This window comes from Alosa alosa, chromosome 10 (genome assembly GCF_017589495.1).
Source record: "Alosa alosa isolate M-15738 ecotype Scorff River chromosome 10, AALO_Geno_1.1, whole genome shotgun sequence".
NCBI lineage: Eukaryota > Metazoa > Chordata > Actinopteri > Clupeiformes > Clupeidae > Alosa > Alosa alosa.
In genome coordinates, this window is record NC_063198.1 from 35,147,305 (window position 1) to 35,163,745 (window position 16,441).

General features: G+C 43.5%; 1 protein-coding gene across 1 annotated transcript in view; it reads left to right on the forward strand.

The window, feature by feature from the left end:
• LOC125302399 (caM kinase-like vesicle-associated protein) overlaps positions 1 to 16,441 on the forward strand; it is a gene marked incomplete at its 3' end in the record, with an annotated part of 86,619 nt that overhangs the window by 12,270 nt on the left and 57,908 nt on the right. The window contains exon 2 of the mRNA XM_048255551.1: positions 15,404 to 15,511. Within this exon, the coding sequence (XP_048111508.1) occupies positions 15,417 to 15,511 (95 nt within the window). The remainder of the gene's footprint in view (positions 1 to 15,403; positions 15,512 to 16,441) is intronic.

Here is a 16,441-nt window from a genome sequence, read left to right on the forward strand (position 1 = left end):
TGAAAGGGTTACTGGCAGCATCAGGAAACTTCAAACAGTCTCCAGCTGAGTGCTGCCCAAATAGCAAGTTTAAAGGAGAATTCTAAATGAATATTGATGAATATTTTACTTCACCACTGATTCACACAGCCACCGCATAATGCTGTGGGCTGGTGTGTGTGTGTGTGTGTGTGTGTTCATTAAAGGTTCACGGTAGCAGTGAGTTATGACGCATTAGGGGTCAGTGAGAACCCCCACACTGTTGTGTTTCCTCTTCCCTCAGGTCACTAGCAGACTGACTGAGACACCAGGGTTCTAACCTGCTGAAGGTTCTAACTGACTGAGACACCAGGGTTCTAACCTGCTGAGGGTTCTAACTGACTGAGACACCAGGGTTCTGACCTGCTGAGAGTTCTAGGGGTCTGTGTGTGTGTGTGTGGGGGGTCCCCCCCGTGCTTGGCGCTTGATTGATCTGCGTGTTTTCTGCTGTGGGCTCGAGGTTTCCCATAAGCCCAATCTCTCAGCAGCATTGTCCATTCACATGCGTCCTCACAGGGAGGACCTGGGTGCCCATAAAAGACCCCCCCACACACACACTCGGTGCAGATGTTCTCTGATTTACTGCCCCCATTAAAAGGGACACATAAATTACCCCCCGCGCCTCTGAGTGTCTCCGCTGGGTGGGCGTCCAATCAGGACTTGACCTCGTGAAGGACACTGCAGTCCATTTTAATTAAAGGTTCATGGTCACCGTGGAAACCCATACCTGTTGCCAGCAGCTGCACCAATCAGGGCCCTTCTTGTTTGACTGGGAGGTGTGTGTGGGTGGGGTCAGGCACATGAGTGTGCTGAGGAACCTTGGTGTGATGTCACTTCCTGTGCTATTCCTGTGGTTTCCCAGAAAGATCTGGTACTATTGTTGAATGGACTACTGTAGCCATTAGGGATGTAACGGTACACAGAAGTCACGGTTCGGTTCATACCTCGGTTCAGACATCATGGTTCGGTACGAGTTTGGTACAATGGAGGGAAAAGCAAAACAAAAATGCAGAAAGCATTTTTTTTTTGCACGACTCAGGCTGTACCACCTAGTGTCATACAGTCTCTTCCCTGAGCTATCTGCAACAGCCTGAAGTGTGTAAGATGTAGGCTAAACAGTAGGCTACAATAAGTACCCACCCAGTAAACAAAATAAAGTCCTGCCGACATCCGCTAAAGGTCCCCTGGCGAACGTCACCTCCTCGGCATTGTGTAGGATTCCCTTTACGTCCCGCGGACCTCTGTTCGGGAGGTCTAAAAGACGTCCACGAGACTTTGAGAGGACGTCCTGTAATGGTCACCGTGACGTTATGCGCGCAACGTTTATATTTCCGCGATGGTAAAAAAAAAAACATGAAGCGTGATTTAGTATGGTAGGCTATTACATCCTGTAAGTCTCAGCGTTGCTAGGAGAGAAGGAACATGAACATGCATTAACGACTTGTTCTACAACTACACAATCAACTTCACTCACCTCATATTTTCACGCATGTATGAAATCACGTACTCCGAATGCACTACACTAATGATGAGTAGACATGGACATTTATACCGGGCTAGCATGTGCTGCTTTCACATCTACGGTGTCATTTTCTTAATAAACTAATATGACGTTTTAATGGGCATATCCCGTAGCATATTGTTCAAAACATCATCAGAGTAGGCCTAGGCTAGCCTAAGATAAATTGTTCAAACCATATTGTTTCAAAATATTAAAACTAATAATAGCCAAAAATACTAAATGAATCTTAATGTATGCTGGGAAGCAAAACTCAACATGAAATAAAGTACATGAAACATAACTAGAATGCATTGACGTTATATCCACTCGTTTTCTTGGACCTGTGATCAAACAGGGACAGCCTATAACTGTAAGCCTTTTCTCTGGAACATTGCAGATAAAGAAAAATGTATCGTTATCTCTGAATGCTCTTTGTAGCCAACTTTAAGATGAAATAAATAGATTCCAGATGTTTCTATTCTATATCATTGTTTTATTAATAAACAGTAAGGCTCTGTTGAGGCAGAGAGCTTGCTCCTCGTCAAAAATCTCATCGGATATGTGCACTCTTTGCTGTTTCCACAAGGAGCTGCTGTAACATCGGGGACAGCTATGCGTGACACTTTTAAACGCGAGCATGCGTCAAATAAATTACAATGACATTTAAACAAGTCACGAAGAAGCAGTATCCTTAATTCTTCTGCAATGTAGAGCTAGATCCTTTTTGCTTTACAAATTAAGTAGTCACTTCTGTTGCTAGACAACCCTAAACAAATGCTACGTGGTCTGTTTTTAACATTTCTCTAGTTTTATTGCATCGTATTAAGCTCCAAAAGTCGGTTCAGTCCCAATTCGGCAGTGTGTGTGTTTCTGAAAATAAAACTAGACTATGTTAAATAAACCACTGCCTATTTAGAGCATGTTACATGCATCACGTAATGACAGTTATCTGAAGAAATGCGCATTGTAGGCTAAGCTAGAAGCTAAGAACAGCGACTTTGCTAACGTTACACCAAGCATCACATCAGCTAACATGAATTTGATAAAATCCCTTCCCTAGTTTGTAACGTTATACATTAACGTTAAGCATGTCTGAATTATGTAGCACATAGGCCTACATTTTGAGTTTAACGTTAACAACCCTTTTCCCAGTTTATGAAGTTGTGCGTCTATGAGCAAATAGACGCACAACTTCATAAACTGTATGATATGTTGCCTTAGACTACGGTAGGCTAATGCAGCTACTGCTAGAGAGACTAACAGACTAGATAGATAGATACTTTAGTCATCCCCAGACGTGTAACGTGAAGACGTGCATGGATGTGATGTCTCCGTCCTGCAGGCGGTAGCCAGAGCGCTCTCAACTCCGCTGCCACGTGTGAATAAACAAACGTACCCCCCATGTCCCCGGTTACATAACGTTATTGTCGGGTCCTTAGAAGGTATTTAAAATGACCAAATGCAAATGTCATCCGAGGGACCTGACGGTGACGTCCCCAGAAAGTCCTGCACCGGACGTCACGCAATAACCAAACGATAACTTGCTCCGGACGTGAATAAGGTCACCGGAACGTCCGCTAGCTATTAAACTTAAAATAGGCCTACAGCATCTCTTATTTCTGAAAGTGCAAATTACATAGAATAATGATTTTGAAAAATCCACGTAAGCAAGACCTTCAACATCTGTGTTTAGTTGTATATGGAAGGGTCTACAATTTGCTAGCCTACTAACTGTGAAAATATCACATTATTTAGCCTTCTTTTAAAAAACGAAATGGCTCCTTTAATTTCATAAACAGACTACAACTAGAGGTCACGTGACTTTGCCCTTCGACGTTAACTCACCGTAGCATGGTTTGTTTATTAGCCTGGTTAGCGTTGTCACTTTATTTTACTGTCTATGCACTTAACACTACCAGCTCCTCATGTGAGAAGTTACAAGTTACCCCAACATAAAGGCAATTACCACGCGATTTACATAGCTTTCTGTCATTACGAAATCATTTAATTTAAGCCATAGGTTTTGGCCCTATTTGTATGTGTTTCCAAAGGCTGCTGAAGCGCAGGGGAAGTTTTTTTTCCCCTCGTTTCAGTGATTGGTAGCCTACATCATCTGGGTGATGGCTTCGAACATGTGTAGCATATATTTCCACTCACATACCCAGGGCCAACAACTGCTGAACAACGCCGACACACAGTTTCATCTTATCCACAGCTCTTTCGCCTGTACTAACGTTACTGTATCTGAAGTTCTCAAACTTGCGATCTTAAAGAGACCAGCGGATCCTCTAACTCTTGTGCTGCTAATGACTGACTGACTCGACCGACGACCTGACAAAAAAAAAAACATAGGCGCCGAACAGAGCTTCAGAGCTAAGGCGAGGCTACAGATTAGCGTTAGGTGTCGCTAAAGAACTCCTGTAACTCTTGCTACTTAACAGTAATTGCGCATGACATTAATTAATCTGCTAGAAACTAATCTTTTATGTATTTTTATACCGTGTATTCTCCATGTAAATTCATGCACCGAACCGTGACGGCCGTACCTTTTCGGTTCAATACGAATACATCAACCGTTACACCCCCTAGTAGCCATTAATATCAGTGTGTGTGTGTGTAACAACAGGTTGGGATGACTAAAAACAATCACCCTTGGCTCCTGTGATGTTGAAACCAAACGAGGTCTCTTGGCAGCTGGGCCCGCCAAGCTGCGGCCTGGTAGCAGATCTTCTCGTTTCTCCTCGAGTTCTATTTAAAGGTGCCATTTGTAATATCCACCAAAAAAACAATTCATACTCCACATTCCATAAAAGATGGGGGCAGTATACCTCCAGAAAGTCAGTTGGTCTACCCTAGAGTAACAATCGAGAAACGTGTATTGCAGTTTGGCTGGCGGTTATGTTGCCCGCATACCGCCTTCCATGGCCGAAACTGGTATTATGACACCTGTTGGGCTGTGGCTAGTAATTTAGCATGCTAATTCAGGTTGATATCTCTGAAGCACTATACCTTGGCATTTTTTTAATGACATCATCGCCCTTATTTCTTCTCATTCTTTTGATGTGTGTAGCTCATTTTTTGGATATTTTTACCACAATTCTTACACATGGCACCTTTAAAAGAAATAGACACATGGATGTATACATTTCAGTAAATTATTAATTTGCCCATTAACAGTAATTGGGGCAGCCGTGGCCTACTGGTTAGCGCTTCGGACTTGTAACCCCGACCAGTAGGCACGGCTGAAGTGCCCTTGAGCAAGGCACCCAACCCCTCACAGCTCCCCGAGCGCCACTGTTGTTGCAGGCAGCTCACTGCACCGGGATTAGTGTGTGCTTCACCTCACTGTGTGTACACTGTGTGCTGTGTGTGTTTCACTAATTCATAGATTGGGATTAAAATTGGGATTGGGAGAAATTTCCCTCACGAGATCAAAACAGTATATATATGTACTTACTTACTTACTTACTTACTTAACATAGGTACTAGGGCTGGGACAACGTGTCGACGTAATCGATTACGTCGACGCAAAAAATATGTTGACGCAAAATATGTGCGTCGATTTGTCAGACCCAAAATGGCCATGGCTGCCCCCCATGTTACCCTGGAGACACACTGTACATTTACTCTGTACATATACAGCCAGTCTTACAGAGGAGGGGGGGTGTTGATTTTGTTCGGCCTCTTTTTTTTGTCAAAGTTCGTTTATATATTTTTCTTTATTCTCCCTTCTTTTTAAAAACACCAATTTGACTCGTCTTATGCAAATCTTTCTTTTTTACTTTCCACCCTGAACATGGGCAAAATGCCCCATTGAGATCAATATGTTTAAATAAACATTTTACCAAAATGATTTTTCAGACTTGTGAGGTCTGCTGTTCAGACCCTGAAGGAATTTATTTTCTGTTCATTGCTTTTTGTGAGAGTGTTTCTACTTATCTCAATAAGGAACATAAATCAAGAGCCTATGTTGAGTACAAATGTCTTCTGAAGGCCTAAACAGAGCCCAGCCAAATACTCCAATAAAATTTTGATCAACTTTGAGGTAGAGCTATGACCATGCAGGATCATCCAGACCAAACGTGACGATTTTGATACATACTATTCCTATTTATGTACCAGCATGCAAAATTTGACTACATGGTTTAGTTCTTGCGCTACGGGCTTGTGAACTTTGACAAAAAAAGTTGAACACCCCCCTCCCCCGTAAAACTGGCTGTATCTTGGAAAGTATTGATCTTACATAAAATACATTTTACAGTGTGTCTCCTGGGTAACATAGGTACACCTGGTAATTCTTTCAGAATTTTTTGAGACCTAAGTACGTGGGCCCTGGTTGAATTGACGTGGAATGACCCCCATGGTCTGCCAGCAGCTTCAGGCTTTTCAACTTTGGATGCAAGAACATTGCCAGCTTGTGCAGGGGATGCAGCTCACATTTCTCAGTTAAAATCTTGAGGCATTTTGGTTCCAGCCGTGGCGCAACTGGCGGGGGCACCTGCACCGTACACCTGCGGTGTTGCTGTTGTTGGTGTTTATGTTTTCTTATTAGCATGTGTTGTTATGGCTGTTGTTGGTGTTTATGTTTTCTTATTAGCATGTGTTGTTATGGCTGTTGTTGGTGTTTATGTTTTCTTATTAGCATGTGTTGTTATGGCTGTTATTGGTGTCTATGTTTGTTATTAGCATGTGTCATAGCTGTTATTGGTGTCTATGTTTGTTATTAGCATGTGTCATAGCTGTTATTGGTGTCTATGTTTGTTATTAGCATGTGTCATAGCTGTTATTGGTGTCTATGTTTGTTATTAGCATGTGTCATAGCTGTTATTGGTGTCTATGTTTGTTATTAGCATGTGTTGTTATGGCTGTTGTTGGCTCTGCCATCCATGTCGTAGCCAAGATGGGCTTCAGGGTCCAGTGATCTTCTGTGCTGACTGAGTGGAGATTCAGTGTCCGCTCAAACCCACACACACACTCAAACCCACACACACACACACACACGGTCAAACCCACACACACACACACACACGGTCAAACACACACACACACGATCAAACCCCCACACACACACACACACTCAAACCCACACACACGGTCAAACTCACACACACACACACACACACACACACACGATCAAACCCACACACACGGTCAAACACACACACACACACACACACACACACACGATCAAACACACACACTCACATGCTCAAACACACCCTGGCAAACAGCTTAAGCTACCATCACTCAGCTTTACAACCGACTGTAAACTCACTGCAGTGTGTGTGTGTGTGCTCGTCTCTGTGTGTATGTGTGTGTGTGTGTGTGTGTGCTTGTCTACTGTACTGTACGTGTGTGTGTGTGGAAGGATGGTCTGTGGTATATTGAGCCAATGTGTGTGTGTTTGTATTATTTGTATACATTTGGTTTTAAGATGATATTCTAAGAAAGTAGTAGTGATAGTGTGTGTGTGTGTGTGTGTGTGTGCGTGCGTGTGCACTTGCGAGGTGACAGGTGAAATGACCTTTGCCTCTGTCTTTATTGGCTGTGACACTGGTGGCATTTAACTCTCTTCAAGAGGCCAGTGAATTCAGTAGTCTCTATATTATACACACACCATAAACACCCACACACCCACCCGCACGCACACACACACACACACACACACACACACACACACACGCATGCATGCACGCATGCACACACACACACACACACACACACACCCCCGCACGCACACACACACACACACACCCGCATGCGCGCACACACACACACACACACACACACACATACACAGAAAGGATTCAAATATTCTCAGAGATGACAGGTTTGTCAAGGGTACTGTACATAAAGCATCACCTACACCACTCAGCAAGGCTTCCTATCACATACACACACACACACACACACACAAGGGTACATAAAGCATCACCTACACCACCCTACGCCACTCAGCAAAGCTGCCTATCACAGCTGATATGGAGCAGAATTTTGCCAGCTGTTTAGGCTTTCATTTTGGTACAGTAGCCCTGCCAGTCTTAGTCCACTAACAGTCAGTGTGTGGATGTTGTGGCTGCCACAAACTTAAATGCATAGCCTAGGTCACTGATCTTTGCAAGGAGGGGTTGGTATTTAGTCATTTTTTTCAAAAAAGGCGCACACACACACATACACACAAACACACATAAGCACACACACACACACAGTATACACAAACACTCTCTTTCGCTCTTACACACGCACACACACAAGCACACACAAACACTCTCTCTTACACACACACACACACACACACACAAGCACACACAAACTCTCTCTCTTACACACACACACACACACACATACACATAGACATACACACAAAAACTTTCTCTCTTACACACACACTCACACACACATAAGCACACACCAAAACTCTCTCTCTCTTATTGTACACACACACACACACATATGCACACACAAACACTCTCATGAGCACAAACACACATAAGCACACACACACACACAGTATACACAAACACTCTCTTTCGCTCTTACACACGCACACACACAAGCACACACAAACACTCTCTCTCTTACACACACACACACACACACAAGCACACACAAACTCTCTCTCTTACACACACATACACACACACACATACACATAGACATACAAACACACACACACATACACACACATAAGCACACACACATACACAAACTCTCTCTCTTACACAAACGCACACAAGCACACACAAAAACTTTCTCTCTTACACACACACTCACACACACATAAGCACACACCAAAACTATCTCTCTCTTATTGTACACACACACACACATAAGCACACACAAACACTCTCATGAGCACACACACACATACACACACATAAGCACACACAAACACTCTCATGAACACACACACACATGCTTGTTCGCAATTACTCTTGTAAGCTTGAGGCATTTGAGATAATGAGGTGCTCTACTGTTGCCATTTCAACAGGACACAGTTGCCATATAAAGGCATACACACACACACACCATATAAAGGCATTAAGCTTCTCTTAAAGGTCTGTTGATGCATGACCAAGCCATGTGTAACTCTGTGGGGTTCTCTTACAACACACACACACACCCTCTCTGCCAAGCACACACACACACACACTCTCTTTTACTCCTCCCTGCTCTCTCTCTCTCTCTTTCTCTCTTTCACACACACACTCTGTGTTTGAGAAACTTTATTTTCCTCTGAGCTCTCTGGTGTTAAGTGTACAACCCCAAATCAGAAAAAATAGATAGATAGATAGATAGATAGATACTTTATTGATCCTCAAGGGGAAATTCAAGGGTCTCAGTAGCATACAGACATAACACACAACATGCACTTACAGCAGAAAAGTATAAGTATAAACATATAACTAAACTCCACTGTACAATAAAGACAGTAGAAGATAAGAAAGATAATAAAACTAACAAAACTAAATACTAAATACACTATATAAGTTAAATTAAGAAAGTCCAATGTGCTTGAGGGTGATCAAGCATAAGACGCTTGTAGTGACAGGGCCAGGACTGGTAAGGTGCTAAAGGGAGTGAGTGTCATGGTGAAGGTGCAAACAGTAGTCCAACCATAGTCCTTAGTTATGTGTGCATGGCAAGGTGCTCAAGAGAGTGAGTGTCATGGTGAAGGTGCAAAAAGTAGTCCAACATTAGTCCAACAGTGCAACAGTGGAAGAGTAAGGTCTAGAGACCAGCATAAATAATATAGACAAATAGGAGAGTAAAGTGTAATGTAGACAAGGTAAAATAAAAAAACTATTTCAGTGCAAGAAAAGGTTGAGGTAATAGGGTTATAGCCATTCATTCATTCAGTATTATATCAGAAGCCTGACCGCAGCCATTGATCATGTGTGCTAATATAGCATGAAAAACAGTGTAGCAGTAAAACAGTAGTGAAAACAGGCTAGTTAGGCTGTGTACAATAGTAAAACAGTAGTAAGCAGTAGTGGGCAGTCAGTACTCAAAAAACATGGACATGGAGAGGGTGGAGAGGCAGACAGACTAAGCAGAGAAGTCTATCTCTCCTATTCCCTTTAGTGAGGCATTGAACAGTTCAATGGCCCTAGGAACAAATGACTTCCTCAGCCTTTCAGTTGTGCATGGCAGTGAGCCAAGTCTCCAGCTGATCAAGCTCTTTTGGTTTTTGATAGTGCTGTAGAGCGGATGACATTCATTGTCCAAGATGTTGATCAGTTTGTTTAGGGTCCTTTTGTCAGATATTGAAGTGATGCACTCCAGTTCAGCTCCCACTACAGAGCCAGCCTTCCTTACCAGCCTGTCAAGTCGCCCAGCATCCTTCTTCTTTGTGCTTCCTCCCCAGCAAACCACTGCATAGAAGAGGGCGCTGGCCACAACAGACTGATAGAACATCCTGAGGAGCTTGCTGCACACATTGAAGGACCGCAGCCTCCTCAGGAATTACAGCCTGCTCTGTCCTTTCTTGTAGAGTGCATCAGTGTTGGCTGACCAGTCCAGTTTATTGTCCAGGTGGAGACCCAGATACTTGTAGGTGCTTACCACCTCCACATTGACCCCATCAATGGAGACTGGTAACAGAGCGGGCTTAGACCTTCGGAAATCCACCACCATCTCCTTGGTCTTTGAAGTGTTTAGTTGAAGGTGATTGAGTTTGCACCACTGCACAAAGTCCTCCACCAGGCTCCTGTACTCCTCCTCTTGCTCATCCCTGATACACCCCACAATTGCAGTATCATCAGAAATTGGTGTTGTAGCAGAAGTCAGATGTGTACAGGGTGAACAGGACTGGAGAGAGCACAGTTCCCTGTGGCGCTGATCACAGTGTCAGAGAGGCAGTTCTTCAGTCTGACGAATTGTGGTCGCTCGGTCAGGTAATCTGTAATCCAGGTTACTAGGTGAGCGTCCACACCCATCTGCAAGAGCTTGTCTCCCAGTCTGAGGGGTTGGATGGTGTTAAAAGCACTTGAGAAATCAAAGAACATGATTCTCACAGCACTTTTCCCCTTGTCTAGGTGAGAATGTGTCCTGTGTAGAAGATAAGTGATGGCATCGTCCACACCCACTTTCTCCTGGTATGCAAACTGTAAAGGGTCTAGTGCATGGCGCATCTGGGGTCTGAGCATACCTAAGACCAGCCGCTTCCATTGTTTTCATCACATGTGATGTTAGAGCGACAGGCCTGAAGTCATTAAGCTCGCTGGGGTGTGGTTTCTTGGGAACGGGGGTGAGACATGATGTCTTCCACAGTGTTGGAACTTGTCCGAGACGTAGACTCCAGTTGAAGATGTGCTTCAGTGGCTCCCCCAGTTCAGCAGCACAGGCCTTGAGCAGCCTTGGACACAGTCTGTCAGGCCCGGCTGCCTTACGAGGATGAAGTTTTTTTAAAAGATAACTTACTTGATCAGCTGTGATGATGGGGGGATGAGGGGAGTGGAGGGGGAGGAGGAGGAGGGGTGCTTCTGTGAGGGTTATCGTGTGGCTAGAGACTGATGGCCATTGGCTGAAGCCATTGTTGCCGCACTGCTCGTGGTCACCATGTGGGGGAGAGGTGCGATAGCCTGATCAGCAGTGATGATGGAGGGGGGAAAGGGAGGGGAGGGGGGCAGCATCTGGGGTCTGTGTGTCTGATGGCTGTTGACTGAGGTCGTTGTCACCTCTTTGTTCGTGGTAGCCATGTGGGGGAGGGGTGCAATATCCAGTGATGGTGGGGGTGAGTGTTGCACTGGTAATGAGGTGGGCTGGGGGATGGGCAATCGAACCTGTTGTAAAAATGGTTCAGCTGGTTCGCCCTGTCCAGGTCTCCCTCCACAGAGCTGCTGCTCTTCTTAAGGCCAGTAATAGATTTCATACAGTCCCACACCTCCTTCATGTTGTTATCTTGCAGCTTCTGTTCCATATTCCTTCTGTAGTCCTCCTTAGCCTCTTTCAGCTTAATCTTGAGTTCCCCCTGTACTTGCCTCAGCTCTGCCATGTCCCCCTCCTTAAACGCCATCTTTTTACTATTGAGAAAGGTCTTGACATTACTGGTTATCCAAGGCTTGTTATTTGAATAGCATCGTACAGTCCTTGTGGGAACAACAATGTCCATACAGAAGTTCAGATAGTCAGTAGTGCAATGTGTGACCTCCTCTAAGTCCTCTCCATTCAGTAGCACACTCCAGTCAGTGGACTCAAAGCAGTCTCTCAAAGCCTCATCCGCTTCCGGTGTCCACTTCCTGAAGGTTAGTGAACTGGTAGCCTCTGAACTTTTGGCTTGTACATTGGCTGCAAATGAATGATGTTATGGTCCGACTTCCCCAGTGGGGGAAGGGGGGTGGCACTGTAAGCATCCCTCACATTTGCATACATGAGATCTATTGTCCTGTTTTTCCTAGTTGGGCAGTCAACAACCTGGTAAAAGTTTGTGAGGGTGGAATCCAGTGTAATGTGGTTGAAGTCACCAGAGATCGCAAAGAAGGCATCACTGTGCTGAGTTTGGAGCCTAGCGACTGTAGAGTGAATGACGTCACACGCTGTGTCCGGGAGGGCTTGAGGCGGAACGTAGACACAAACAACAATGGCGTGCAAGAACTCCCTCGGCATGTAGTATGGTCGTAGACTGACCGCTAGTTACTCCACATCCTTACAGCATACAGTCTCCTTCACTGTAACACGTCCGGGATTGCACCATCTATTGTTAATGTACAGCACCAGTCTGCCTCCCTTCTTTTTGCCAGAAAGTTTACAGTCTCTGTCCAAACGAGCTACACTGAAGCCGGGCAGCTCAACGTTAGAAGTGGGGATATGGCTTGTTAGCCACGTCTCCGTAAAGCATAGCAAACTACAATCCCTGTACAGTTTCTGATTTCTTACCAGGGCAGCCAGTTCGTCAGTCTTGTTGGCCAGTGAGTTCACGTTTCCCATAACCATCGAAGGAACTGAGGGCTTGTGTCACTTCTTCTCCCGACGTCTGGTCTTCACTTTAACTCCCGCTCTGCACCCCCGAAAGCACCACAGCTCCTCCGGGATGTTTACGTGAACCCTACCAGCATTCCGTCGTATTGCAAACAGCTGATTCCTTGTGTACACAAGTTTGTTGCTGCTGGAGCATTGTAATAGATCCATATCCATAGGATAGAATGAAAACACTCCTCAAAGCGCGTAATCCAAAAAGTTGGAAGTAAAAAAGTAAAAAGTAAACAAAAGACGTTAAGAAAAAAAAAAAAACACAAAGACGCGGAGCTACCTCGACAGGCTGCCTCTCTCGACGGCGCCGGAACTGTATAAAAAGCTGGGATATTGTGTAAAAAGTATGGCTGTCAATCGATTAAAAAATTTAATTAAATGTATTACGTACTCTGTGATTAATTAATGTAAATTAATCACATGCAGCCATTTTTTGCTATGAACATATCTTAAAAACAAGTTTGGCAGATGAGTCAATCAATGAACAGCCAAACCAACATTATTGATTTTAAAGCATCTCTCTCTTTTATTATAATTTTCCCTATGGGTCAGCATAGTACCTGGGGTCAGATGTTTAGCATGATAAATGCAAATGACTGCAGTTCCCACTCACTGTCAATGACCCTAACATCAAGGTAATGTGTGGAATACCACCTATGATTTATCCTTTTTTTGGCCATTCAAACATGTCGATTTTTATTCACATAATTACTAGGGTGTTGCCTTTTCTATCCAGTAGGTGGCAGTCCAGGATGAGAAATAGCAGTTAAAGAAAATAAACTAAATAGTTGGAACAAAGAAATTAAAGCAGCATAGCCTACAAGTGCAAACGGAAATGTACTGTGTGAGGTCATTGGAATGCAGCATAGCCTACAAGTGCAAACGGAAATGTACTGTGTGAGGTCATTGGAATGGGAATAAATGTAGCCACCTACATACTTTTGAAGACATTTTGTTTCAAGTGTGCAACAAATGTAGTCAAAAGGGAGTTTGTCGGTTAGTTATTTAGGTAAGGGATAATGTATAGAACGCCGGTCATTATCGGGAAAATAAGTTTTTCCGCACCAGTGGAGAGGTCTTGCTTTGCCCTGAAGGGACTTATTTTCCCAATAATGACCGGCATTCTATACATTATCCCGCTTATTATACGGCTACTTGCCAAACCGAAAAAATAAACTTCTTAATTTATTTGTTACCAGATGTCCTTAGACGAAAATAATAACCAGTAGAACTTTGGGAAATCCCATTCAAATGCAGCACTATACTTGCATTGTGAAGAGCTAATAACATATATAATATAATAATCGGTCATAGGGTAGGCTCAGCAAAACGTTGACAAGGCTGGCGGCTAGCATTATTATCATCAGTGTGCTAACTCGTAGGCCTAACTCCGGATTGTTGTGCATTGAGGTGCTACTTCAGACGAGAACTCCTATGGAAGGAAACCGAAATTCCTTACTGCAGAAATAGTAGATTGATGCTCCTGTCAAGAGTAGGCTTATTGGTCTGGGCGTTCTTTTTAAAACATAGGCCTAGGCTAAATGTGTTCTTTTTAAAAGCTAGCCTAGGCTAAATGTAGGCTAAAAGCAGTGCTTTTTCGTCTGCCATCAGTCACGATAGCCAGACTGCACTGGGTCAAATGTCACTATGAAATGCGATTAATCAGCGTTAAATTTTTAACGTGTTATTATTTCTGTAATTAATCAAAATCAACTCGTTATTTTGACAGCCCTAGTAAAAAGCAAATGAAAACAGAATGTGATCATCTGAAAATCTCGTAAACTCATTATTTAGCTGCAAAAAGGATGGAGACAACATATAAAATGTTGAAAATTATATATAAGACTATTTTGCGAAAAAAATAAGTTCATTTTGAATTTGATACCAGCAACACGTTTTTTAAAAAAAGTTCCGATGGGGCAAAGAAAGTGTTGGAAAAGTTGTGTATAAATACCACCGTCTTATCTGGGCCTGAGCTGGTTTAAAATGGACTGAGATTAAGTGGAAAAAGGTCCTGTGGTGAGATCAATCAACATTTCCCATTATTTTTGGAAATCATGGACTCCTCTGAGCTAAAGAGGAGAGGGCCTCTTCAACTTATCTAACTTGTTATAGTGCTCAGTTCAAAACCCAGCATCTATGACGGTGTGGAAGTGCATTAGTGCCTACAGCATGGGCATCTTGCACATCTGGCAAGGCACCATCAATTCTGAATCATGTATACAGGTTTTGAGCAACATATACTGTCATCCAGGCAATGTCTTTGTCGGGGAAGACCTTGAATATTTCAGGTAAACAACGCCAAAATTAATTCTGCACATATTTAAGCAGTACTTCTCCAAAGAGGAAGAGCCCAAGGGCTAAAATGGCCTGTCTGCAGTCCAGACTTGTCTAATTGAAGAATACCCTATACTGTTGAGCAACTGAAATCCTATCGGGCAGGAATGAGACATTTCATTCTCAAAACTCTAGAAACTGGTCTCCTCAGTTCCTAAACATTTACAGGATGTTGTTAAATGAAGAGGTGAAGCAGCACAGTGGTAAACAAGGCATAACGTCCACACACACACACACACACGCCATATAAAGGCATTAAGCTTCTCTTAAATGTCTGTTAGTAATGCATGCCCCCATCCCAACTTTTTTTTAAACATGTTGCTGGCATCAAATTCAAAATGAACATGTATTTTCCATGAAATAGTCAACATCTTCATGTTCAACCCTAACCCAGCGGAGGGATGTGTTGATGGAGCTGACTGGCTGATTTGTGTTGGGAGTGTGTGAGTGACTTTCCAAATCACTGACTATTTCTTAGGACGTGTGTGTGTTTCTGGCAGAGAGTGTGACTGACATAAATGTGTGTGTGTTTCTGGCAGTGAGTGTGACTGACATGAATGTGTGTGTGTTTTGCAGTCCAGCAGTGGCCATGCCATTCGGCTGTTTACATCTCGGGGAGAAGAAGGACTTCCACAGCCCTGCGGAGGTGACTGACAAGTATGACCTGGGCCAGATCGTCAAATCGTAAGTACCATGTCCCACACATCCTGCTGCATCACACACACACACACACACACACACACACACACACACACACACACACACACACACACACACATACACACACACACATCCTGATCCATGTACAGTATCACACACACACACACATCCTGCTGCATCACAAACACACACACACACACATCCTGCTGCATCACACACACACACACACACACACGCATCTTGATCCATGTACAGCATCACACACACACACACACACACACACACACACATCCTGCTGCATCACAAACGCACACACACACACACATCCTGCTGCATCACACAAACACACACACACACACACACACACACACATCATGCTGCATCACACACACACACACACACATCCTGATCCATGCACAGCATCACACACACACACACACACCAGGGATGGAAATTAAATATTTTTTCTACCTGCCACTGTGGCTGGTGGATTCCAAAATCTACCAGCCACTCAACTTTTTTTACCAGCCACTAGAGAAACGGCATGAAAATGTGATATCATGATTATAGTAGGCTACCCAAAATGATCACGGTAACCAGCATTATTGCAATACGACTAAAATGTGCTGAATTTTGCCCTAAACCTACCAGCTGTCCTCCAAGCACAGTAGAAACAAAACTAAAGGTCAATAAAACCACATTCATATTCTATAGTGTCTTGTCATAAAAGTGGTGTGGCTCCTTTAAGACTCCGTTTCTGTGAGTATTGTACATCATCTGATTTAAATATTTACAGGTATCAAGGCTATATTTAACATTTAGCATTTATTTTCTATTTGGCCCGTTATGAAATCATGCACTGAACAATTTAAGCACAGCTCAGCTTTAAGAAACGTAATATGCATGCTTAGCATTTTGTGAAACTACATTAAAAAAAACTCTTGTTGTACAGTT